The following is a 24,863-nucleotide window of genomic DNA, read 5'->3' on the forward strand; positions in this document are numbered from 1 at the left end:
GCAGGGTTGATGCTTGGCTGGACGGGTTTGTAGGGCGTGCTCCTGCCTTGAGCAGGGGGTGACTAGACGGCCCCGACGTCTCTTCCAGTCCCATAGTTGGTGATTCGATTCTCTCTTGGTGTGCTACTCCAGGGACAGAAGCAGCGGCATAAGAAGATTAGATAAATCCCTTTTGTCACTAAGAGTGAAATACAAGATACATTTGTTATAGTGGCTCCGTGGCCTTGTTTGGGAAAGGGAGGTGAACTAGAAGACTAAAAAGTCATTTTGTGAGCTTGGGGAGATCAGTTCATGCAAACATTAAAAAAAATAACTATAAAGCAGTGCCCACGTGCTAACCACCTTGGATGTTGGTAGCGTGCTCTCATGACAAAATGTGAAGTCTCCTAGGTCTGAAGGCTGACAAAATGGTATACTTTAAGCACGGATTCACAGATTCACAGATGCTAGGGTGGGAAGGGACCTCAACAGATCATCGAGTCCGACCCCCTGCTTGGGCAGGAAGGAGCGCTGGGCCAGATGCCCCCAGCCAGGTGCCTATCCAGCCCTCTCTTAAAGACCCCCGAGGTGGGAGAGAGCACCGCCTCCCTTGGGAGCCCACTCCAAATTTTGGCCACCCTTACTCTGAAGGAGTTTTCCCTGATACCTAGCCTAAATCTGCTCTCTGTCAGTTTGTGACCATTTTTCCTTGTGTGACTCTACTTACCACAGGGGCAATGTGTAGGGATGCACGCATGTACACATGCCCCCCCTGAGCGTGGCATTGCACCCCCTACAAAAACGCACCGCCGACATTGCTGGCAAGGTCTCTGGGTGGTTGCTGCCCCCTGGTCAGTGCTCGCCACCACCCCCCACCCTCCGACCGCTGACAGCACCAGTGCCGCCTGCGGGAGCTCCCGCTTAGCACCGTCACTCTCCCGCCGCCACCGTCGTGCTCCCGTCACCGCCGTGGGCACGTGTCCTTCATGACGCACCATCTCTCTGCACATGGGCACGCAGACACACACATATTTTCCCTGCCATGAATACAGACACATACACATGCACGCACGCACGCAGAGACAGGTGTGCTCTATACTCACTCTGCATGAGGACACATTAACACGCTCTCCATGCCATGAACACAGATGCATGCACTCATGCACACATGCAGACAGGAGCGCACTGTAGGCACTCACTCTCTGCACATGGACACAGACACAAATATACTCTTCTGCCATGAACACAGACACATGTGCAGACAGGCACACACACATGCAGAGGAGCGCATGCACACACACATGCATGTATGCATGGACATGCACGCATGCACAAACAGCATACATGCACATGCAGGCAGGCACATACAGACATGCACATGCACACAGGCACATGCATGTATGAATGCACACAGACATGCACACACAAATGCACATGCATGCACACGCACACACATCAACACACATGCACATATGCACAGACATGCACGCACATGCACGCAGACACACGCACATGCATGCACGCACAGACACATGTACACTGACATGCACATACAGAATGGAGAGACGCACACCCTCGTGCCCGCGTGCGGGAATATGCATGCACACACGCGCACACACGCAGGCCGGGGTCCTTGTCCGGCGCGGGCGGCCCCCGCCACCCCCCGGGGCAGCCTGGGCAGCGCGGCCGGCGGAGGCCCGGAGCCCCCGGGGTGCCGGGAAGAGCCCGGCAGGTCGCGGGCGGCGCAGGGCCGGGGGCGGCGGGGCGGCTGCGGCCGGGCTCCCCCTCTGCTCCGGCCGCCTCCTGCCCGGCCCCGGCCCCGGCCCCGGCGCTGCCCCGCTCCGAGCCCCGCAGCCGGCGGGCAGCAGAGGGGAGGGAGCCCGGCCCCGCGGGGGGAGCGCACGGGCCGGGCCGGGCCGGGCCGGGCCAAGCGGGGCTGCGACCGCCGCCTCCCGCAGTGCCCGGCCCGGCCCGGCCGGCTGCAAACGCCCCGGTCCCCCTGTCCCGCGGCTCCAGGACGTGGGGACAGACAGGCACGGACCCCGTGTTGTTATATTGGAGTAGACATAGGTGCCTCTGTATACAAGGTACCGAGATCTGTATCTATCTCTCTCCCCCTCCACCCATGCGCCGCCCGGGTCCCAGTCCCAGTGCCCCCGAGCCGGGCCGGGCCGGGCCGGGCAGGACGAGGTGGGCGCGGGCAGGCGGCCGTGGCGGAGCTGCGCTGCCCGCACCAGGCAGGTCCCCGCGTGTCCTGCGCATCCCCGGGGCTGGGCCGGGGCAGTGCGGGCAGCACCTCTGGTCCCGCTGCACCCTCGGGCTGTGGCATCCCACCCACACGTGCTTGGCTTCCCCGCTGGTCTGGTGCGTTCAGGGCTTTGCTTCTCTTTCTACCTCCTGTTTTACTGTGTTGGTGTCAACTGAAATAGCAGGTCAGGTCCTGCCCGTGGGCACGATCCGTTCTGCCCCGCGGGAGATTTTGGTGGCGGGTGGGGAGGGGGCGCGGGGCAGGAGCAGCTCTGGTTTAAATCTCAGGGCGTTTGGGGGGGGTTGGGGAGCTGCTGGGAGGAGCAGGACTGACTAGTACCACTGAGATGAGTTTTCTTTGGCACAGGTGCATGCAGAGCTCAGGAACACAGTTACTGTCTTGGCTGCCCATACGTTGCCTTTTTATTTGTATTTCATTTTATTCTTTTAGAGTCGCTGAGATTTTCATGAGAGGTGGGAGCTGCGGGTGACTCTTCTCGGGCTTGGATGTGAGATTGCAGCAGTTCCTGCATCCCCTGGTGTGACAGAGCTGGCAGATGGAGGCAGGGATGGAGACGGAGCGTCCTGTGCTCTGGGGACTCCTCCAGCCCCTCCTCAGCCACATGAAGGTAAGAGACTGTGGGGGGTCAGGTGCTAAGGCCCCTTCTCGTAGGCCTGCCTGCCTGGACTTTACAGCCACCACACGATCGCACCATAAAATCCAGCTGCACTGCAGAGTCGTTGCATCCAGTGCCCCTGGGCTGGGCTGGAGAGCAGGTCCCTGCCTGCTTTCCTAGATGTGCATCGGAGGAACGACGCCTGTAATTCGCCCTTATTCACTGTTCATCTGACATCTCATAGTTCCTGAGTTGTTTGCAGGACAGCACCTCCTTTTTCCTCAGCCCCTTTCCATGCATGTCCAAATGTCCCTGCCCTTCTCTTCCTCAAGTGGATTTTTCTAAACCCGGGGTTTTCTCCCCCGCCTACTTCTGGACACTGAAGCCTGTCAGGTTCCTCCCAGAATAAATGTGTCGAGATAGATGGAGTCAAGGAGACCTGCAATCGTGTACGGGGAGCCTGGGGGTGAGCTGCGAGGATGCGTGCCATTCATGTGCCAGGCTGACGGGTGCAGGTAAAGACTCTGGATCTGCAGATAATACATGGATCAGTTTTGTAGGATGAACCTGCGCTGTACTCCGGTTTGTCCTTTGTGGATAGGTTAGGCTGATGTAAATGGCAATCGCCTCTTCCTGGATCGATACTGAAATGCAGAGTGTCCCTCCAGATCCTTTGTGTGAGAGATCCTTCAGCTGAGGAGTTGCTCGGGTTATCCCTGGCAGCCAAGTGTTTCTCTTTTCTTTTCTTTTCCCAAGATGGGAGGTGTTTGCATGCCTGGCTTGGTAAAACTCAACCAGAAGCCGTTCAGGATTTGAGCAGTGATGACTTGAAACCACGGCGAGCAGCGTGAGAACAGTGTACCGTGGCACGCACTGCAGACGCCTGCGCTGCTCCCCTTAGTCAGGGCAAGCCTCCGTTCACCAAAGAGGTTTCCTGACGGGAGGGATTCAGTAGCCGAGACTTGCTGAGGACATGGCCAGATAATGAGGGACCCTCATCTAAATACACCCAGTAGCGAAGGGTGTAGGCTACACCACTAATAAATCACTGTTACATACCCCTCTCTAGGCATCAACTACAGAAATGATCCCTGAAAGTACCTACTCATAACCATTGTCACCACATACTCAATGTATGTTTAATTGGTGCGGGCTCTTTTCCACCCCGCAGAAGGGCTGAGAAATGATGGTTCAAGTGCAGCTGGTTTTATGAACCGAGGGATTTACTGGTGCAGGTGGGTGTGTACTGGTCTGGGTGGGAGCCTGGTGTTAATGATTGGCAGTAGATTTAGGGGAATGCTTTTTATTAGGGCAGCACTGAAAGATATTTTTGGGCTGAAACCAAAGACTGATTATTGAGCTGCCAAAGCGGGTCATAGGGATCTGATTGCTGCTCTGCAGCCCGGCAGCTTGGACAGCAGCATCTGGCTGGTAGGTGTGGGGGGAAGGAGTGTTGGGGGGCAGATCGAGGGAGGGAGTCAGTAGGGCAGGGGCAGGGTTAGCTGGCCTAATAAAAAATATAACATTGACCCAAAGAGCCTTGTCTGCCCATGTCTTTAGACCAACACAGATAGCAGATTCAGGCTGACCTGGACAGGTTGGATCAATGGGCAGAGAGAAATAGGATGCAATTTAATAAAGATAAATTTAAGGTACTCCACCTGGGAAGGAGGAACCCCCAGCACACCTATAGGTTGGGGAGTATCCTTCTCAGCAGCTCGGAGGCAGAGAGGGATCTTGGAGTCATAATTGACTCCAAGATGAACATGAGCCGGCAGTGTAACGAGGCCATCAACAAGGCCAATCGCACCTTGTCGTGCATTAGCAGGTGCATGATTAATAGATCAGAGGAGGTGATGCTCCCCGTCTATGCAGAACTGGTCAGGCCACAGTTGGAGCACTGTGTCCAGTTTTGGGCGCCGCACTTCAGGAGGGACGCAGGGAATCTGGAGAGTGTCCAGAGGATGGCCACTTGCCTATACAACCTATACCCCTCAATGCCTACCGCCCAGTCGTGTGTAGAATCCCACCATGTCTCGGTTAGTCCGACTAGGTCGTACTGGGTGCTAGCAAGCAAGAGTGCGAGCTCCTCCTGCTTGTTCCCCATACTCCTGGCATTTGTATAAAGACATTTTAATCCCCCAAAGGGGGCTCTTGGTGTCCCTGTGCCTTGATGGCATATATTCCCTTTATTACTTACCTGGTGTGGTCTGGTGCCTTGTTTATGGCTTACCAACCCCTTAATACTTACCTGGTGTGATCTGGCATCTTGTTTGTCATTTACCAGCCCTGGGCTCTCTTTGACCACTGGTTCCCCAACCCCGGTCAAGCCTAGTTTAAAGCTCTTGGGAGGAGATCAGCCAAGCTGCGGGCGAACAGGTACTTACCTCTGGGGGAGAGATGAAGATCATCATCTCCCAGGAAGCCTCCTCCCTGCAAGTGCTGGTCATGGCTGTAGAATCCGAAGCTCTTCTGAAGACACTGACTCTGGAGCCGCCGGTTGACTTCTTTGATGCAGGCACCCTGGCGTCTCTGGCTGCTGCCAACCGGAAGGATGGAAGAAAATACAAACTGTGCCCCAGTCTTCTTGAGGCTGTCTCCCAGTTCATGGAAGTCCTTCATGATGCAGTCAGGGCTGGTCCTAGCCGCATCGTTGGTTCCCACTTATCCCAGATCACCTGTTCCCTCTTATCTGGGGTGACCTGTTTCTGCGCCTGGGCCACCCGTCAGAGTTCCTCCAAACTGGGGTTTGAACTCCTGCCCAGCTAGGCAATCAGCAGGGAGTTCAAGTGCTTCCCTAAGGGGTGACCCTTCCTTCACTGGGATGTTCTCTAATTCCTCCCTGAGAGCCTCGGCTTCCTCTGCCACTGACTGACTGGGCTCCTCCCTGGGGCTGTCACTTAGCTTGTCCCCAGGGTCATTGGTTCCCTCAGCAGCCAGCTGGTTGCTGCAGTCGGGGGGTCTCTTCCTTATCCCCCTCTTGCCTCCACAGCCACCTAGGTTACTTGGCTCTGGGCGGTTTCCCTACCTCCCCTCCTCACCTTCTTGCTCTGCCAGCGAGTCACTACATCAATGCGGATGGGATCTAGGATGTTTCCCCACGCTGCTCGCTTATGCTCCAGCTCTGTAATATCCCTCCCCACCAGCATGGGGGCAGGAGCATTTTCCATTGCTTCTATCTCCACTTCCAGTCCCTCCACCAGATGGGGAGACGTGCTACCTGTACTTTGGATGGCATGACATTAAAAAAAACAGTTAAAATAAAACAAAATCAAAATGTGGCACGTTTTCTTTCCTAGGTGGAACAGTATGAGAGTTCATGCTGTTTGGGGGTGTGGGAGGGGATGCACGTGGCTAGGCATGGGGATCCCTGCCAACCATGGGTTGCCTAGAGATCCCGTGGCGATGAGAGTTGGGAGTGCCAGGTGGGGCTGGGGGGATGCAAGGTGCAGGGCGCCTATATGGGCAGGTGGGGGGAAGCTGTGAGGTGCAGGCATAGGGCAAGGCACGTGGTGGGATGGAGGGGGGCTGCACGGTCTGAGGATGCAGTAGGGGTGTGAGGAGTAACTGGGGCTTGAGCTGGGGCAACAGCTGCAGGCATGGGTGGGTGTAAAGCATGCCTGGAGGATCCCTTGTAGCGGGCAGACGGTGCTTGCCCTCGCTGGCTTAGGGATTACTGGTATAACAGTGCCTCTGCTGGCTCTAATCGAATACCAAAAACATCAGCTCTTCACTGAAACATTGTGTGTTGGAATCTTTGGTTTTAAAACAAAAACCCATTTGTTTTATTTGGTTTTTTTTTTTAATTTGAAACCGTTTTTACTACCAGGAGTTTTCCCTTTTCACATTTCAATCAGAAGATATTTAGAGGAAAATCACAAACATAAAAGGCATTTGCAAAATTCTGCATGCTGGATATGGGTCATTGGCATTTCCTGCCCATAAGCAATCTGAAGTCTCTGGCAGGGCGGCTCAGTGGTAGCACACCCTCAGCTGTTCCTTGCCCTAAGGAGTCCTGTCCCCTGAGCTCCAGGACTGAGACATGCTGGGATTCCCCTCTGAGCACAGACACATTTGAGCTTGTGACTGAGACTGCACACAACTAGACCCTGCTCACACTGGCCGAGGCAGGGGCAAGGAAGCCCATAAAGACTATTTCCCAGAGGACCGGGCGGGGGGGGTGTCATGAAGGACACTGGGAAGGAGAGCACAGAGCAAAAAGCAGAAGGGACATACCTCCAAGAAGAGCCAAGTCCCATCCATGAAGTGAAGGAGGGGAGGGCTTCTCCTAGCCACTGCACCGCTCCTGATGCCCACAAGCCTCCCTGACCCCAGCAGCCCCCAGCACCACCTGTCTCTCTCCATCCAGGGGAGCTGGCCAGAGACAGAAAGGCCCCAGCCCCCGGGCCCCAAACAGTGATGCCAGAGCCACCGGTGATGGCAACATATGGGGCATTCACTTCCCCATGGGCAGTGGCAGCAACACCAGGCCCTTGAGCAGCCTCCCCCTGCCCTGTTCCAGCCCCTCTGGCAAAGGCTTTGCTCCCCACAGCTGCCTCTCCTCATGGCCAGGGCCCGCTCAGATGTCTCATGTCCCGCTCCTGGCCCAGGGGAACAGAGTCCTGCAGCTGCCTCTGGTGCAAAGGCTGTGCTTTGTGGGCTGCTGTCTCTGATCTCTGCCCCACCAGCACCCAGTAACACAGCAAGGCAAGCTGTAACCTGGCACCTTTATTGAAGGGGAGCAGAGGATGGGGGCAGAACAAAGAAGTCAGAGTACACTTTGAGTAAACACCAGCTACCTGAGATGTACGAAGCAGGTATAGGGTCTCTTTTAAGACGCAACTGGCCTAGACGTAACTCCTAACTGCTGGCTAGTTTCCAGGTTTTTATAGAAATTCACCAGGCAGCAGCCTGGGACACTCGCTTGTAGCTTTCAAAATGCCTGGGGAAGGAAGCAAGGGCTGTCTCCTCCCCCTAGGAATTTTATCTGGCCGGGCCACCTGCTTCACCAGCCTGAACCAAGAAGAAATCTGGGAGAGACAGGGGTCACCTGGGATAACTCAAGTGAGGGGCAGAGAGGGAAGGGATTTCTTCATGGCACCTCTCAGTGGGAGACCTGCAGGATGCATGTTCAGAGGCGTCAGGGTGCAGCCCCCATACCTCTGTCTCAACATGCTCCCCTTGTTTCTACACGCTGGAACAGCTCAGGGGTCCCAATGAAGAGGAAGGTCTCCCTCCCTGCACTCCTCCCTCCTAGGGGATGCAGTGGTCTGGCTGGACTCCCCCTGCCTGGGACCAGGATCCTGGGGGGTTGCAAGGGTCCCTCAGGCAGCTCCACAGCAGTACATATTCCCAGGACCTTCATTGAGCCAAACGGCTAGAGCACGAGCAGGAAGGCCTTAGTATTTCCAATGGGAGAATACATTATGCTGCATTTCACCCACAGAACATCTTCATACTTTCCTCACCCTTCCACAGGAGAGGCAGGACCTGCCACCGGCTGCATCTCCTTCACCCCTGGTACTCTACTGCCTCCTGCCCAGTGGTCCCTCCAGAAGGGCAGGGACCTTGCTGCACAGCAGGACAGGGGAGTGAGGCCTCGAATCAGAACAATTCCTGTTCCCGAGGGTTGGAACAAGCTCCAATGGTCTGGAAAGAGAAGGGCTGGGAAGTCACAGAGACATCTGCCCTGGAAAGTGTTGTGGGCCCTTGTCTGTTCCCATTGCATAGCTCAGGAAAAGACAGAGACCAACCACAGGGGTGCCATGTTGGGTTCTGGTGCTGGAGTAGCAGTGAATGCATTAGAGAGAGTAACATGAGGGGAAGGGAGCAGCAGGCACCCAGTGGTGCACAGCTCTGGAGAGGCTGAAAAGCAACACAAGCCATAAAGGCTCAGGGGGTGGTAGTAGCAGCTACTTGCAGACCCCACTGGGCATGGGGAGGCCTGGGAGAGGGGTGATGTTGCGGTGAGGAAAGGTGAGGTCAGGGTGCAGGGCAGAGAATACTTCCCAGCCACAAATGTCCTCCTTCCTGCTATTCAAGAGCCTCACACCAGAACATCAGGAGGGGAGAGAAAGCTGGCAGGCAGCAAAGGACAGTCCCTGGGAGTCATTTGAAGCCAGTTGTCTTGGGGAGGACACCCTATCATGTAGTCACTTCTTCCCCAGGGAGCACTCACTGGTTTTAGAGATTGCTGGGAAATGCACAGGCTCCAAGGGTGCTGCAAAAAATCATCTCCTCCTTATCTCCTCCCCCCAACACCTGGGCTGGCCTTGCCTGAGGTGTTCCTCATAATCCCTCCCCACAATCAAACCTTGGGGGGCTGGGCCTCTGGGCTTCTACTGTGCCCTACAATGGATAAAGCCTGGAGGAACTCTTTCTGCAGTCTACCAGCATGAAGATGCTTGACAAAATGCAGCCACTGGTGGGTGCTGAGCAGGGAGACAGCACCAAGCCCTTCCTGCACTGCTGGCAGAATTAGGGATGCTTCTGGGTGTGGATGCACTGATGCTGGGACAGGTTGCTGCAACAGGAGAAGCTCCTTCCACACTCAGAACAATGATGTGGCTTCTCCCCTGTGCAGATGCGCTGGTGCTGGGCCAGGTTGCAGGACCAGATGAAGCTCTTCCCACACACAGAGCACCCATGTGGCTTCTCCCGTATGGACAAACTGGTGTTCGGCCACGCTGGAAGAGTGGAGGTAGCTCTTCTCACACACAGAGCACTGATGTAGCTTCTCCCCTCTGTGGATAAGCTGGTGCCGGGCCAGGCTGGAAAATTGTCTGAAGCTCTTACGACACTCCAAGCACTGATTTGGCTTTTCCCCGTGTGAATGAGCTGACCTTTGGCCACAGTGGAAGAGCAGGTGAAGTTCTTGCCAAAGTCAGAGCATTTATGGGACTTCTCCCTTGTGTGCATGCACCTGTGCCTGGCCAGGTTGGCAGACTGCCTGAAGCTCTTTTCACACTTTGTGCAGGAGTGTAACTGCTGCCTGCTTTGCACACACTGGTGCTGGGACAGGCCTTCCCTGTTGATGAAGTTCTTCCTGCACTTGGTGCAGTGGTGTGTCTTCCTTCCCAAGTGTGCGTGCTGATGCTGAACCAGCAAGAAGAAACATGTGAAGGTCTTACAACAAGTGACACAGCAGTAATGATTCTGCTCCCTGTGCACATCTTGGTTCTTCATGAGCTCTGAGCTGCAGACCACAATCTTTCCCCTTTTGGTGAAGCAATGGGGAGCTGTCCAGAATGGATCTGGCAGTGAGCAGCCGGGGTCGGGAGGCAGGTGAAGCTCTTCCCACACATAGTGCATACGTGGGGCTTCTCTCCAGCATGCCTTATCTTGTGCAGAGCCAGGAGTGAGATCCAGCTAAAGCTTTTCCTGCGCTGAGGGCAGGGGTGGGCTCTCCCCCTGGGCTTGGTAGTGAGCTCCGGTTTCCCTCCAAGGCCACCCCACTGCCTTGCTTTACATGCAGGCTCTCTCTTTGGTGGACCTTTTCTTTACGCCTCTTCAGGTCTCTCAGCACCAGAAAATCTTCCCTGAACCCAGGTCCTTTTCTGGCTTCTTTCCCTTCTTAATTCTCACAAGCAACTGGAGATGGGACCTGATTCATTCCTACATTCTCCTTTCACTTTGGGGGTCTCTCCTGGCCCTTGTGCCGTTGGTGCTTCACAGGGCTCAGGGAGTCCATCTCACCCAAACACCCTTGGGAAGCCCACGGTGGCTCCAGATTTGCAGGCCCTTCCTTAGGAGGCATCTCCTCAGCTCTGCTCAGCAGCCAGCTACCTCCTACATGGGGAAGAGAAAATCCAGATTAGTCCCCACCCTGCTGCCAAGGGACACATACAGCTATTCCTTCTGCTGGGATGGGCCTATGGGGAGGACTGGACTTGGCACTTGTCTATCCTCAACTCAACAAGTTCTTCTTACCATGACCCCAAGTGCTGGGGATGTGGCAGTGCCAGGTGCCTGCGCCAGCCTAACCTTTCCTACTCACTGCAGTTCTGAGCCAGACTCTCAAGGTTTCTGGCCCAGCTCTCAGTCCCAGCACCTAACGCCCTGCAGGGAGAAACACGTGGGCCATGTATGCTTGGACAGTATCTGGATGGCTTCATGTTGTAATAAGCTGAAGTTGAGACCAGAATGATCTGCTAAAAGGAAAAATGAGGCTCTTGAACGGCTTCTCTTTCCCACCACACTAGTGAGTCCAGGGGGAGATTATGCTGGGTAGGGGTGTACTGCTAAAGATTTTTTGGGCCAATTCTGATGGCCTGTTATTAATGAGCCATATAGGCCGAGAGTGACCTGATTGCCAACACGCAAGCCTGGTGTCTCTAGTGGCTTCTAGAATAGAGAAGATCCCACACAACTTACTGATTTGTTTGATGCGCCTGGATGGGGGAGTTTTTAGCTACTTGCACGATTTCACAATGATTGCACACTTAATTCATACACCACAATTTTATTTTAAAATTCTTTGCTACGCATATAACACTGCTTAGCTTTAAGAAATACCACAAACATTAAGAACACAATAACTACATATATCAGAAACAATGCTCCAAATGGACTTCTTTAAAACAATTACAATTACAACTAACTATATAATTTTAACTAGAAAAGTTATTACTATATTATACTTACAGTCCTAGAATTCCAAGAAGCCAAACACCTAAATATAGTTTCATTCCTCAGTAGTACAATTTAATGGGTTGGCCTCAGTAGTACGGTTCAATGGGCTAGCCTCAGTAGTACAGTTCAATGGGCTGGCCTCAGCAGTGATAGGAACAAGTCCCCTTCCTTCAGTCCCACTCGGGCGCTCTGCGGCTTCAGCGTGAACTAAGAGATTTGTGTTCACGGAGAGGGTGGTTCAGGTGATCAGTCTGATCTGGCCTACACTTGCGATTCTTCCTTCGTTGTTCTGTGTCATATTGAATGAAATAGTTTGAATGTTTGTAAAGGTTGCCCATTAGCCAGTTTCGGGAAGAAGATAAGATTTATCTCCTTATGTAGTTCATTGTTTTGGGGACTACGTGCAAAAGGTCCTGACTTCGCTTAAAGTCTTAATTTAAATTTCATCTTTTAGAAATCTTTTACAAAGAGAGCAAATAGCCTGAATTCCAAGAGATCAAACCCTGAGGCCTTTTGACCAGGTTGGTAAGAAAAGGGCATTTGCAGTGATATGGAAGTTTCCCAAAGGTAATTTAAAATGCTCAACAAAGGTAAAAGAATCTGTTGAGTAAGATCCGGGCCCAAATTTGGGAGCAACCATATGTTGAGTAGGAGGAGCCCTCTGACGGCAACTCGCTCAATAAAAACGGTAACTTGCTGTCCCAATTTGGAGGTGACTATACTTGTAGAACAACGAAGGAAAAATCGCAAGTATAGCCCGGTTCAGACTGATCGCCTGAAACCACCCTCTCCGTGAACACGAATCTCTTAGTTCACGCTGAAGCCGCGGAGCACCTGAAAAGGACTGAAGGAAGGGGTCTTAGTCCTACCACTGCTGAGGCCAGCCTATTGAATTGTATTGCTGAGCCCATTTCATTGAACCGTACTACTGAGGCCAACCCATTGAATCGTACTACTGAGGAATGAAACCATATTTTGGTATTTGGCTTCTTGGAATTCTAGGATTGTAAGTATATTATGAAAAATAATAGTATTGATTCAAATTTAACTTTTAGTTGTAATTGTAGTTGTTTTTGTAACACTAATTCTTATAGTATTGTTTGAGAAGGAAGTGCATTCGGAGCATTGTTTCTGATATATGTAATTATTGTGTTTTTAATGTTTGTGGTGTTTCTTAAGGCTAAGCAGTGTTATATACGTAGCAAAGAGTTTTAAAATAAAATTGTGTTGTATAAATTAAGTGTGTAATCATTGTGAAATCGTGCAATCAGTTAACTACTCCCCCAGCCAGTGCATCAAAACGAATCAGTAAATTGTGTGGGATTTTCTCTATTCCATAACCCACTAGAGACATTCTGCAAGTGAGGTTACCTTCAAATTGGGACAGTAGGTTACAGTTTGTATTGAGTGAGTTGCCGTCTTGGGCCCCTCCTACCCAAACCTGTCACTACTCCCAAATTTGGGCTCGGATCGTTCTTAACAGATTCTTTTGCTTGGTAATTAGTTTCTTTTGTTGACCATTTTAATTACTTTGAGGAATTTCCATATCACTGAATTGACTTTTATTTCCAATCTTTTAAAAGTCTCCTAGGGTTTGATCTCTCGGAATGTGGGATGTTTGCTTAAGGGTCATTTTTATGTTCACTTTTTTAAAGGCCTCTAAAGATAAAATTCAAGAGTTAAGACTTTGAGCAAAGCTAGGACCTTCCACACGTAGGCCAAAACAATGGCCTAGATCAGAAGATGAATCTTGTCTTTTTCCTAAACTGGCTAATGGGAAACTATTACAGGCATTCAGACTATTACATTCAATATGACACCTGGAAGCTTGGAGAGCAACGTCTAGCTGGTAAGTGTCTGGGGGGAATGGGGTGGGAGGGGCATATTGAGGTCCCTGTGTTGAGGGAGGGAGTGGGGCTGGGGCAGATGTTGCCCAGATGGGGCCAGAGCCCCAAGCAGCTGGTTCAGGAGTCATGGGATGGCTGTCTCCTGCCACAGTGCACAACCCCGGGAGAGGCATGGGGGGCACATGCCACCTGGATCTGTGCGCAGGGCAAGGGTGGACTGCTGCTGCAGGCTGGGGCCAGAGCTGTGCTCTTGCTGGTGGGTGTTTTGGCCAAGGCTGTAATCAGGACAGGCAGCAGAAGTGTTGGGAGGGGGGTTACGGCAAATTTTGGGGTGGCTGCAGCCCCTGCTTCAGCGCCGCCACCTGCACCAAGTGCAGCCCCTGCCCAGCCCCATTGCAGCCCTGCACCAAACACCCACCAGGAACAGCCCAGCCCAGCCCAACCCAGGGTTGATTTCTGGGGCTTGTCAGCCGTCAGGAGTGTGCAGGGAGCACTGCCTTACACTGCACCAGCTACTTCTGTTGTACAGAAAATACTACTTCTGCTTGATAAGAAAAGCCCAGGTTTCATTCCTCATCCCTCCAAGAAATGTTCTGGAAGCGGAGGATTCGGAGCTGTGGTCTCCCTTCTGGAAGGAGCAGCAGGGTGCTTCCTACCTGTTTTGTAACAGCCAGAACCAGAGGGATTATTAAGCAATACTATGTGCTTCTTGGAGGCATTTGGTATTTTGCTTAAACAGGTAATATTAGTTAATATAAGCTTTTAAGTTTGTAAACTGCAAATGTAACTTGTCTGTCATAAGTTTAATCAAAATGATAAATTCACTGTTCATGGGACTGACTGGTCCCCAGAGGCAAAGCTGTAGCTGGGAGATTAGCTGGCCTAACGGTTTTTTGCTCAGGGTTCAGCCTTAGCGATAAAAACTAGATCTAACTGCTTGGCACACCCAACATATTCTAGGAAAGCATATCCCAAAAAAGCATATTCAAATGAAGCCTAAAAGGGGTTGGGATTTAGGCAGAGCGATGACAATTTCAAACCTTAAGGTGCTGCATCATAATTTGCTTATTGGATAAACCTGAGTCTCAGTAGTCACCTTTTATGATAGTTTCATCACCTTTCAATCCCATAGGGTAACAGCTATAGGGCAACATTATGAGTGGCCCTGAGGCCAACAGATTAACATAAGACTAGGTATAAAAAGCACGTGCATCAGGTAACCAGCAGGAAGGAGGGAATAGAATGGTTGTTTCTGGTCCACGCCCGGACCCCAGACTCCCAGTGTGAGAGAGGATCGGGTCCCTGTTCCTGATCAAGGGATCTTCCCCGGTAATCCCTCTGACAGCGTCGATCATCAGGGACCCCTGACTTCACTGGAATCACTTGGCGCGCACCTGGCATCGAGGAACTATCGATAAGTTGCCAACCCATGTCTGTCTATTTGTTGTTTTAAACAGCCCAGTGTGGCTAATACCCTCGCAGTGCCCAGTTGGCCTATGACAGATTGAAAGATTCCTATGACCGTACATCCACTCCCTGCATGACAAGGACCATCATCTCCTGAAGGCTTCTCCCTGCTTTGCCTTCTCTTTCATCCTTCAGTCCCCACCCTTCACTGGCCATCAAGTCCTGAGTAGAAACCTTGAATTCATTGGATCCCTTCCCCAAATCCCAGTTGGTTATTCTGCGTCCAGTACCCAGTCAGAAACACGCTTTAACTACAGCCCCAAACAGGATATTGAGGTCCCACACCTGACTTAATCAGCCAATCCAGTGAGGACAGGTGCATCTCTGGGTCTCTGATGATGAGGACCAAGGGGAAATCTCAAGGTCAGAGGACCTGCTGCCAGGTGATTTGTGGCTGTCCCATCCACCTGACTCCCCTCTCACAAATGCTCCATGCCCAGGGTGAAAGGGGGCCTGAAAACTGCAGACCTGCCCCGTGCTGCCATCCCTGAGCGCTAACCTCAAATAGCTTATGCTGTCATGTGTCCAGGCAAGTGTTTCACTCTTTGAAATTCAGAGCTGCGGAGACAAGCACCTGTCCCATTGTTCTCCCCCTGACTACAGCTGTTAGGGGACAATAGAGCTTCCTTTTTAGGCTCAGATCTGGTTTCCTTTGGACACCATGATTTTAAATTTCTCTCTTTACTCCCCATTGTAGGAGTTGATTCCCCAGCCCAAGTAGCCATACCTCTCTAACACCCTCTCTCAGGGCAAGATGGGATTTGTAGTCCCCCATGGAAATCCGCATGGTGTGCAGAAGAAGCTCTGTGTAGCCATGGCTCTTGGGTGAGAGAGGCTGGGGTTGTCCCTGACATCTCCTGGTTGGGTCGACCTGGAGCACAGGACGTGTCTAATCCTGGTCTTAGGCTGCATGAAGTGGCTCCATGGAGTTAGTTGGATTCAGAAGTTTTCTGTTGTGATGGGAAGGGAATATCCCATCGTTTGCAGCAGAATTTCCCCAAATCTGTTCCCACACTTAGGCCCAGAGTGTCACAAAGCCTGAGACTCAGCCCAAAGTCCATTGAAGGTTCATACCAAGGCCTTTGTCCCAGTGCAGATTCCTGTGATGTGGAGGCTCCCTGGGACTCATCAGCAGAGGAAATCCCCATGGGCTCATTCCCTGTACCAGACTTTGCCCTAAAAACAGTGTCACAGGCCTGCTAGGCACTGTGAGTGTATCAATCTTTTCACAGGCCAACTGGGCTGTTTGATTCAGTTTTGGATAGCGGAGGTAAAGTTGGGAGTGAAATAAAGGCAAATTTATTATAGCTTACACACACAAAACAGTTAACAGAAAGTTATCTTTCTTTGGGGAGCTGACCTATACCCAGTAGCCAACAGTTATAAGAGGGGGTTGGGGGTTACTGATGCTCTTTGGGTGTCGAGCCCTTGTTAACCATATATATCGAAAAGGCTGGTAAGGACCTGACTCTTGGTGTGTTGGCAGCTCATCATGGAGGACATGAGGCAGCTCGTCCTCGGGCCCTGGGGTTTCCTGCTCTCCTGCCTCCACCAGAGGCCTGTCCCCACGATGGACCTTTGGGTGCTGCACGCACTGTGACCTAGGGACAAGACAAATGTGTCACTGGGGAGCCTTGATCCTGGAGGGAACATCCCCCAGACACGTGGAGGTGCAGATGGCAGCAATCAAACACTCTCACCTGGAGCTTCTCATCTTCTGCCTGCCCCAGCTGAAACCTCTCGGCCAGGTTAACAGCCCTGGCAGAGGCCTCCACTTGGCACCCGCACCCCCAGCTCTGCATGTCTTGGGGCAGGATGGCCAGGACTTGCTCCAGCACCACCAGCTCCAGGATCTGCTCCTTGCTGCAGTGCTGGGGCTCCAGCCAGCGCTGGCAGAGCTCCCACAGGCGGCGACAAATCTTCCTTGGGCCCTCGGCTTCCCAGTAGCAGAGGCCACGGGAGAGCTGGTGCCAGGCCTCTGGGGTGGGGAGCTCATCCCACAGTGTCAGCTGTGGGGTCGCAGAGGGCAGCTCGGTCTCACAAGGGGGCTGCATGGCCTGCATTGTGTCCTGCCCCCAAAGCTCCCGGTGCTGGACTGGCTCCGTCTGCAGCTGCTGTTTTACTGGCTGTGGTGCCGACCGCTGTAGGGACTCCTGCCCCCCGTCCCGCTCTGCACAACACAAGGGACTTCTGCACCCTCAGCTCCTCCCTGCAGATCTACTGCCACAGGCTCCAGCGCAGCAGCCACGTCTCCCCAGGAGAGATCTCAGCTAGAAGGCGGCTCGGGCTCTCGCTGTCCCTGCACTCACGCACGGCGCCTGTTGGCAGCGTCTGGTGTGTGGGGCACCTGCGGGAAAGGCCACAGGACAAATCAGACCATGGATCGGAGACCCGGGATTGGGACTCTGCCCCAGCCTGAGGTCTACCCAGCCCCGACACCCCCAACTGCCCCCACTCCCAGCAGTGTCGGAGCCGTCCTCCCTTCCCTGCAGCCCTAGCACTGGCTCCCAGGACTGGACTAGCTGCACAAAGGGTGCAAGCCCAGCTCCCTGCCACATCCCTGCAGGGCGGGTGACCACCTGTCCCTAACCAGGCAGGACAGTCGCCGTATGGGGACCTCAAGCCCCGTCCCAGGACACACAAGCCCGGGGCAGCATGTCCCCCAGGAGGGGTTGGGGACCCAGGGGGGCAGCGGCTAGGCTGGTGAGGGGGTGCTGTGGGCAGGATGCCTGGATCTTGTCTGCCAAAGTCTTGATGGTCCCATGCCCTCCTAGGAATCCCAGGTACTTTGATTCCCGTCTTCCTACTACACCTTTTTTTGGATTGGCCGCCATCCCAAGCTCCCTCAGTTGGTGCATATGACAATATCATTTATGTATGCCAACATGTACCTACCATGTAAGGCCAAAGCTCGGTTCATCAGTCTTTGGAAGGGGGCTGCCGCCCCGTGCAGGCTGAAGGGCATTCTACAAAATTCATATAGGCCCCATGGGGTCCCAAAAGCAGCTTTGGCATCGTCTTTTGTGGCCATGGGTATTTGCCAGTACTCTTGAGACAGGTCAAGCATCGGTATGTAGCGGGCCTGTCCTATTCTTTCTAAAAGCTGGGGCATGGGGAAGGCATCGAAAGCAGCTCCAGCATTTGAAATCTACACTGAGACGTAAGGTCCCATCAGGCTTTGCCACAGACCCCGTGAGGGGACTGTTACCCCTCGTCCAAGCATCTTTCAGAGCTCCTGCTTCATGGGGCCATATAAATGGTTGGGGTCAGGGCGCCATCACTCTCACACCACTCTTCTAGGCAGGGTGTGCGACCCACCCACGTTCCTCTCGAAAGACATCGCGGAAGGCGCAAATAACCTGAACCAAGTCTCCTCCCTGACTAGCTGCCAGGCGCTCTTCAATTTGTACTCTTTCCTCCCCTGGTGTCTCCCTAACATCCCCGCTTATTTCAGGGCCAAGTTCTGCACTTTCTAGTTCAGCCTCAGCCAACCACCGCTCGGCCTTCTTCCAGCTTTTAACAAGTTTACATGGAAAATCTGTCGCTCCCATTGATGCCCGGTTGGAATAGCTCGTCATCCACCAGCCCGGCGTGCCTTCTTATTTCCAAGGGCCTTGCCACTTTGTCAGCAGGTTACCGGCCATGGTGGGTAATAGGACTGACACCCTGTTGTTGACTGGCAGCTCTCTCCTCAGCCGCTCTGTCATGATGCCTCTTTGGTTTCTGTTGGATCTCCCTCAAATTTTCCAGGGCCACCTGCCTCGTGGGCAGCAAACAGGCCCTCAGAGCTTCACAATGAGCCTCAGCTCCTGTTGGGCTCAATGTGGGTTCCTTAAGAACTGCTAATAGCCCCCTGCGCCTGCGTCCATGCTCTGCACATGGACACACAAACACACTTTCCCTGCCACGAACCAGGGTCAACGTGTAGGGGGTTCACACGGGTGCATGTGCACCCCCTACAAAAAGGCACTGCTGACACTGCCAGCAGCAGCTGTGCTTGGTTGCTGATGCTTGGTTGGCGCTTGCCACCACTCCACCCCCTCCCACCACTGACAGCCACTGCACTCCTGCCTCTCCTGCTACTGCTGTGCCCCCCAGCCATGGCACGAGTCGTTCATGCCATGAACACAGATGCATGCACGCACACACACAGGCTTGCAGCCATTATGGGTCGCGCCCAAGCCACAGGCTTTTCACTTCCCCCATAACTATTGTCCATGGCCTCCACCGCTTCAGGTTCCTTGGGCCTTTCCCTGGGGGCTTGGGGGGAGCTATTCTCTTTCCACCTTCATTACGAGTAAGCCCGCAGTCTCGGGCACCGCGTCCCCCTCGCTCACATCTGTAACAGGTGATTTCTTTAGGGCACCACCTAACGGGGTCTCATCTTCACTCCCCGCCTTCGTCTTGGGGCCCAGGGGGTCCCAGCGAGCCGCTCTCTGGGACAATGACTTCAGCCCGTTTCGAGCTTCTTCGTAGCTCTGTGGTAAGTGTCTTCTCGCCCGCTTCTGGGTGTGCGCCTCCAAATCGCTAGGGAATAGCTCTCAGAGAATCTCATCTGTGCGTCCTTCCTGACCACGCACCGGTGCTTTAAGCCTGAGCACCCTTTTCCCCGGCACCCCTCCCCTTGGCCTCTGCAAAGCGCCCACAGTCGCTGCAGGGCCCCTGGGGGCCGGTCCTGGCTGTGGGAAGGGCACGTTTCCCACTGAGACCACGCCCCAAGACCCAGATGCAGGGGGACCCCAAAATCCCTCCACACCTGGTGCCATCAGGGATGCCTAAGGCCCCCCAAAGCTGCCCACATCTGCCAGCATTGGGGACCCTGACACCTCCCCAGTCCCAGGGGGACCCCAAGACCCCCCCCTCAGCTGGCAGCACCGAGCCCCCCGAGCTGCGTGCTGGGGACCCCGAGACCCCCCAGGACGGGCAGTATTAGGGACCCCGAGACCCCCACGGTGCCGTGTGCAGGGGGGCCGATACCGCCCAGAGCTGGCAGCACCGGGGACCCCAGTACACCGCCAGAGCTGGGGTGGGGGGACCCCGAAACCCTCCCCGGAGCCCGGCGCTGCGGGACACTGAGCCCCCGAGAGCCGGCAGCACCGGGGCCCCCTCGCCCCGACCCCGGCGCGTCCCCCAGCCCCGGGCGGCACGGCCCTCCGCACCGGGGCGCGGGCAGGCGCCCGGGGCGTCTCCAGGCACAAGGGAAACTGCGGCCGGGCTGGAGGCTGGCGGGGGAAACTGAGGCAGGGCCGGGCCGGGGCGGGGCGGGGCTGGCGGGACCGCGCGGGGCAGCGCGGGGGGAAACTGAGGCAGGGGCCGGAGGGGCCGGCAGGACAGGAGCCGCGGAGGGGGGCGGTCCGGTCGGGGCGGGGGAGACCGAGCAGGACGCTGCAGGTCCGGGGGAGCCGGGGCCCTGCCTCAGTTTCCCCACGGAGCAGCTCCTACCCCCACCTCCCCCGTCTTGCCAGAGGCTGCTGCCACCAAGGGGTTAACGCGGGGGCGGGGCGGCAGCAGCGGTACCGACCGGTGACGTCACGCGTGTGACGTCGATGGGAGGGGGCGGGGCGGGGCAGCTGCCGGGAGCAGAGAGCAGGTCCTTGCGGGGCGGGGCGGGGCTGGGAGTGAGGGGCGCTGCCCGGCTGGGCAGGGGCAGGGGCAGGGGCAGGGGCAGGGGCTGCGGGGTGGGTTGGGGAAACTGAGGCTGGAGCCGGGGCAGAAGCGCTGGTGGGGGCACAGGGGGCTCCTGCGCGGGGCTCTTCCCGGGAGCAGGTGCAGGGGCGGGGGGCTCGGGGCAAACAGGCAGGGCCCGGAGGCATCTGGCAGCACTGGAGGTGCGGGGGGGGGAGGGAATGGAGAAACTGAGGCAGGGCCGGGGGCGGCCGGGGGTCTCCAGCTCTTGGAGCAGCCCTGCCCCAGGGGTCCTGCGGCGGTTACTGCTGTGGTCAGAGATTGGGGTAATGATCGGGGATGGGGAAATCGAACCGGAAGCCGGGGAAATGTTCAAGTCCCCGGCGCTCTGCTCATTCCCCCAGCTCTTCCTGTGGGTGCAGGACCCTGGAAATGATCAGGGAGCTGAGGGAAGCGATCAGACAGCTTGGGACTCTCATCACGCGCGTGGTTCTTCTCTGGACTCTCTCAAGCTTCTCCACATCGTTTTTGAACTGTGGATCCCAAAAGTGGGCGCAGTACTCCAGCTGCGGCCTCACCAAGGCCGAGTACAAGGGGAGAATGATGTCCCAGGATTTACTTGAGGATCGCTTCTCGGCCTCTTGAAGGCTCAGATCAAGTGTAGTACGTCACCTCGAAGTGGGACGCCAGCAACCACTTCGTGCCTAGCGGGAGCCTCACGCGCTTCGCGGACTGGCGCTTCCTCCACCGCGCCCGCCTCAACTGCCTGCCTCTCGACGGGGCCGTCCACTTCGGCCACCGGGACAAGAGGTGCCGACGGTGCGGCTACGCGGCCGAGACCCTCCCCCACGTGCTGTGCAGCTGCAAGCCGCACGCCAGGGCCTGGCAGCTCCGCCACAACGCTGTCCAGGACCGGCTGGTGAGGGCCATCCCGGCCGCCGCGGGGCAGGTCTCCGTCAACCGCACCGTCCCGGGCTGCGAGAGCCAGATGCGCCCCGACATCGTGATTACCAGCGAGGAGGCCAAGAAGATCACCATCGTGGACGTCACCATCCCGTTCAAGAACCGGCGCCAAGCCTTCACCGACGCCTGGGCTCGCAAGTGGGAGAAGTACGCCCCGCTGGCCGACACCTTGAGGGGCCACGGCTACGACATGACGGTCGACGCGCTCATCGTGTGAACGCTCGGAGCCTGGGACCCCAGTAACAAGAGCGTCCTGCGTGCCTGCCGCGTCTCCCGCCGCTACGCCAAGCTGATGCGCTGCCTCATGGTGTCCGACACCATCTGGTGGTCCCGCGACATTTACGTGGAGCACATCACGGGCCACCGCCAGTACACGGACCCCACCAGGAGAACAGCCGCCGGACCGGACCTAGAGGGGACCGTCTGAACCGCCCCCCTCTGCAACAGACGGACCTTCGCTTCAAGACGACTCACCAACAACGGACAACGACCCAGCGCCACCCGAAGAGGACCCCCGCGATAGACTATATCTAGACTGAGACACTTCATCTTTGGACCACTTCTTCCACCATTGCGGACCATTGTCACGGGTATGTGTGTTTCTATCCTCTTTTTCTCTCAGCGTCGCGAAACCCCCCCCTCCCTCCCCTTCCTCACTCCCCTCTCCCCTTACCCCCGGGCTTAGTTGGCTAACTTTGTATCGCATGTAACCTAGTTGCGTTCCCAACCTCACCCCCATCCTTTTATTGTTAGTCCCTCGCCCAGGCGTTCTGTATTTCCCTATCGGCTTTGTCATCTTTTTTTTTTGGATTTACCATCCTTACCATCTACTAATAAAAGTCAATCTGTTCTTATCCATTTGAGAGCTGATACGGTCGTGATGTGGGGCCTCTAGAAGGCCATGAGCGGAGCATCGGAGCAGACGGAGGGGACAGTGGTACGGAGAGAGATGGCAGTTACAAAGGTGCGGCCCGATATGCAGATTGGTATGCAGATGATGGTGGAGAAGAGAGCTGAGGCGGAGAGAGTCCGGGAGCAGAGGCGGCGATTGGCGAATCACATCGGCGGAAGGGCTGACGACGACGGAGTTGGTGAGCGAATGGAGGAGGAGGAGGAGGAGGAAGGGTGGACCCGTGTGCAGCGGAAAGGGAAGGCCCAAGTGGGAGCGGGGGGGGGCAGAAAACCCCCGAAGAAAGAGGAGGAGCATCGTTGGTGGCAGGAAGTTGTCAGGAGACACCGGGCCGGCCAGAGAAGGAGGCGGAGCCTGAAGAGGAAGAAAATGGAGGCCAGGGGACAAAATGGAGGGTGAAGATAATCCTCAACCCGGAGGGCTATAAGGGAAACAAGACGCCGAGGCGTGGAGACTTTACGGCTGAGGTTCTTTTGAAGACTCTCAAAGTTAATCCGAGGGACTTGCACTGCGTGGTGGCCTTTGATAACAGGAAGGTCTGGAATGTGACTTTTGAAACTGGGAAAAGTTACGCTGCATTTTGGAAGGCGCATGAGGAGGCTTTGAACAGAAGGGAGCTGGAGGGTTTGGTGTTTGACATGGGGCGGACAGCACAAGAGAGAGTGCTGTACATCAAGATGTTTACAGACATGGCGCAGAAGGATGACGTGAAAAGATGGTTGGAGCAGAGGGTGGAACGAGTGACGTTTGCAGAAAAAGAGTGTGATCGCTGGGGGGTTTGGACCGGGGCATGGAGGGCGAAAGTGGTGCTCCATGAGGTGGTGGGGAGCCCCGGGGCAGTTAAGCACTTAGCTTCTGCAGTGCAAATTGGGCCGTGTAGGGGATACGTGGTCTATCACGACCAGCCCAAGCTGTGCAATCAGTGCGGGCAAGAGGGGCACCTGGCGGCGTTCTGCCGACTCACCGTGTGTTATCGCTGCAGGGGGCTGGGGCACACAGCTCAATTCTGTAAGGAGAGCTTTGTGTGTCAGGGTTGCGGGCAGGAGGGGCACATACAGCAGACGTGCCCCTTGTCCTACGCAAATCGAGTGCGGATGGCGGGGAGTCGTGAGGAGCCGGGGGGGAGGCGAGAAAAATGGAGGAGGCGGAACAGATGGCTATGCCACAAGAGGGAGGAGAGATGTTTGTGGAAGAAACGCAGGTGGAGGAAAGACCTGAGGAGGAGGAGGGTAATGAGGGGATTGAAGAGGCAGCCAAGGGGCTGGTGGAGGAGGAGTGTTTGGAAATGCAGACACAGAAGGGAGAGGAGGAAGAGGGGGGGGATGCGGTATTGCAACATTTGAGGGGTATGGTGGCGGAGTTGGAAATGGTGCAAAGAAAGGGACAGACGACGGGTCCCACACAAGAGAAGGGGTGGGCAGAGCAACTGGAGGAGATGGAGGCAATCGAACAAGGGCGAGAAGGGAGTCTCAAGAAAAGGAAGAAACCCGGCGGGGAGGAAAAGGGGATGAAGAAGCTGGGGATGCAAACTGAAGGTGGAAAGGAAGAAGGGAAAGGGAAGAAGAAAGAGAAGAGGGAGGGGGAAGGGGAAAGGAAGGAAAGTTTGGGAATTTTGAACCCAAGATTGGTGGAGGGGCTGTTGAAAACACCTGGGAAATGGAGGAAAGGGGTAGAGTCCTCACCGGAGGCATCGGAGACTGGGAGTGGGGAAGAGGTGTGAGGGGGAATTTTATCGCTGTTGCTTACCATGGAAGGGGCATTTGTATTTGTTCTGATGTATGTTATGCTATGTTATGTTAAGTGTTGATATTTAAGAGAGAACGGAAACGCTTTTGTGGTTTGAATCTGTAACAAAAGGGAGAAGCTTTTCTGTTTGGTTTTGTTTTGTACGGGAAAGTTTTGTTATGTTATGGCGTGAATGTTGTTATTTAGAGCTCTGAACCGGAAAAGAGAGAAATTTTGGTGGTGGTGGTGATGAACGAGGTATGATTTTAATAAAAAGAAAAAAAAAAAATCTATGGATGCAAGCCAGCATTTTGCTCGCTTTACCAGCCGCAGCATCGCTCTGAAGGCTCGTGTTCATCTTGTGGTCAATCGTGACCCCCAATTCCCTTTCATCCGTGGTGCTAGCCAGGGTAGCACTGCATTTTTTGGTGTTAAACACCATCAGGTTCTCGTCCTCCCATTTCATGAGCCTCTCAAGATCTGCCTGGATCACCCTCCTGTCCTCAGGTGTGGATGCTTTACCCCAGAGTTTGGTGTCATCGGCGAACTTGGCTAGCCCACTGCTGACACCAATGTCAACATCATTGATGAAGATATTAAAAAGTAAAGGCCCTAGGACAGAGCCTTGAGGGACCCCACTGGCCACAGCGCACCAAGACGATCGACTTCCATCAACCACCACCCTCTGGATCATGCCACGGAGCCAATCCCCAGCCAGCGGATCGTGGTGGACCCGAGGCCGCAGTTAGCCAGTTTTGCAAGAGATGATCATAGGATACCAATGAGAAGGCTTTCTTGAAGTCAAGACGTATGACATCAATCTCTTCTCCCTTGTCCAGGTGATAGGTCACC

The 24,863-nt window shown here is 54.9% G+C and overlaps 1 protein-coding gene and 1 long non-coding RNA gene across 3 annotated transcripts; one reads left to right on the plus strand and one right to left on the minus strand.

The window, feature by feature from the left end:
• The first annotated feature begins 1,017 nt into the window (after positions 1 to 1,017).
• On the plus strand, positions 1,018 to 6,130 carry LOC132248534 (serine/arginine repetitive matrix protein 3-like). 2 transcript variants are annotated; one of them, XR_009459755.1, is made up of 3 exons: positions 1,018 to 2,066; positions 2,678 to 2,855; positions 5,131 to 6,130. XR_009459755.1 is itself a non-coding variant. In XM_059721643.1 (2 exons), exons 1-2 carry the CDS (start codon positions 1,128 to 1,130, stop codon positions 2,684 to 2,686), a joined length of 948 nt encoding a protein of 315 aa, XP_059577626.1. In that variant the 5' UTR covers positions 1,018 to 1,127; the 3' UTR covers positions 2,687 to 3,265. The 2 variants fall into 2 exon arrangements, 1 of the variants encoding a protein (XP_059577626.1); XM_059721643.1 differs by lacking the exon at positions 5,131 to 6,130 and having other exon boundaries at positions 2,678 to 3,265.
• A 9,444-nt stretch (positions 6,131 to 15,574) lies between these two features.
• Positions 15,575 to 19,616, minus strand: LOC132248537 (uncharacterized). Its single transcript, XR_009459758.1, has 3 exons — positions 17,684 to 19,616; positions 16,489 to 17,135; positions 15,575 to 16,389 (listed from the first exon to the last, which is right to left on the minus strand). It is a non-coding gene; the product is annotated as an uncharacterized LOC132248537 (long non-coding RNA).
• Between the last annotated feature and the right edge of the window lie 5,247 nt (positions 19,617 to 24,863).

This window comes from Alligator mississippiensis, chromosome 1 (assembly GCF_030867095.1).
Source record: "Alligator mississippiensis isolate rAllMis1 chromosome 1, rAllMis1, whole genome shotgun sequence".
Lineage (NCBI taxonomy): Eukaryota > Metazoa > Chordata > Crocodylia > Alligatoridae > Alligator > Alligator mississippiensis.

Bases quoted from the DNA above. Each gene is read 5' to 3' on its own strand.
- LOC132248534 (XM_059721643.1), top strand. From the start codon at position 1,128: ATGCATGCACTCATGCACACATGCAGACAGGAGCGCACTGTAGGCACT.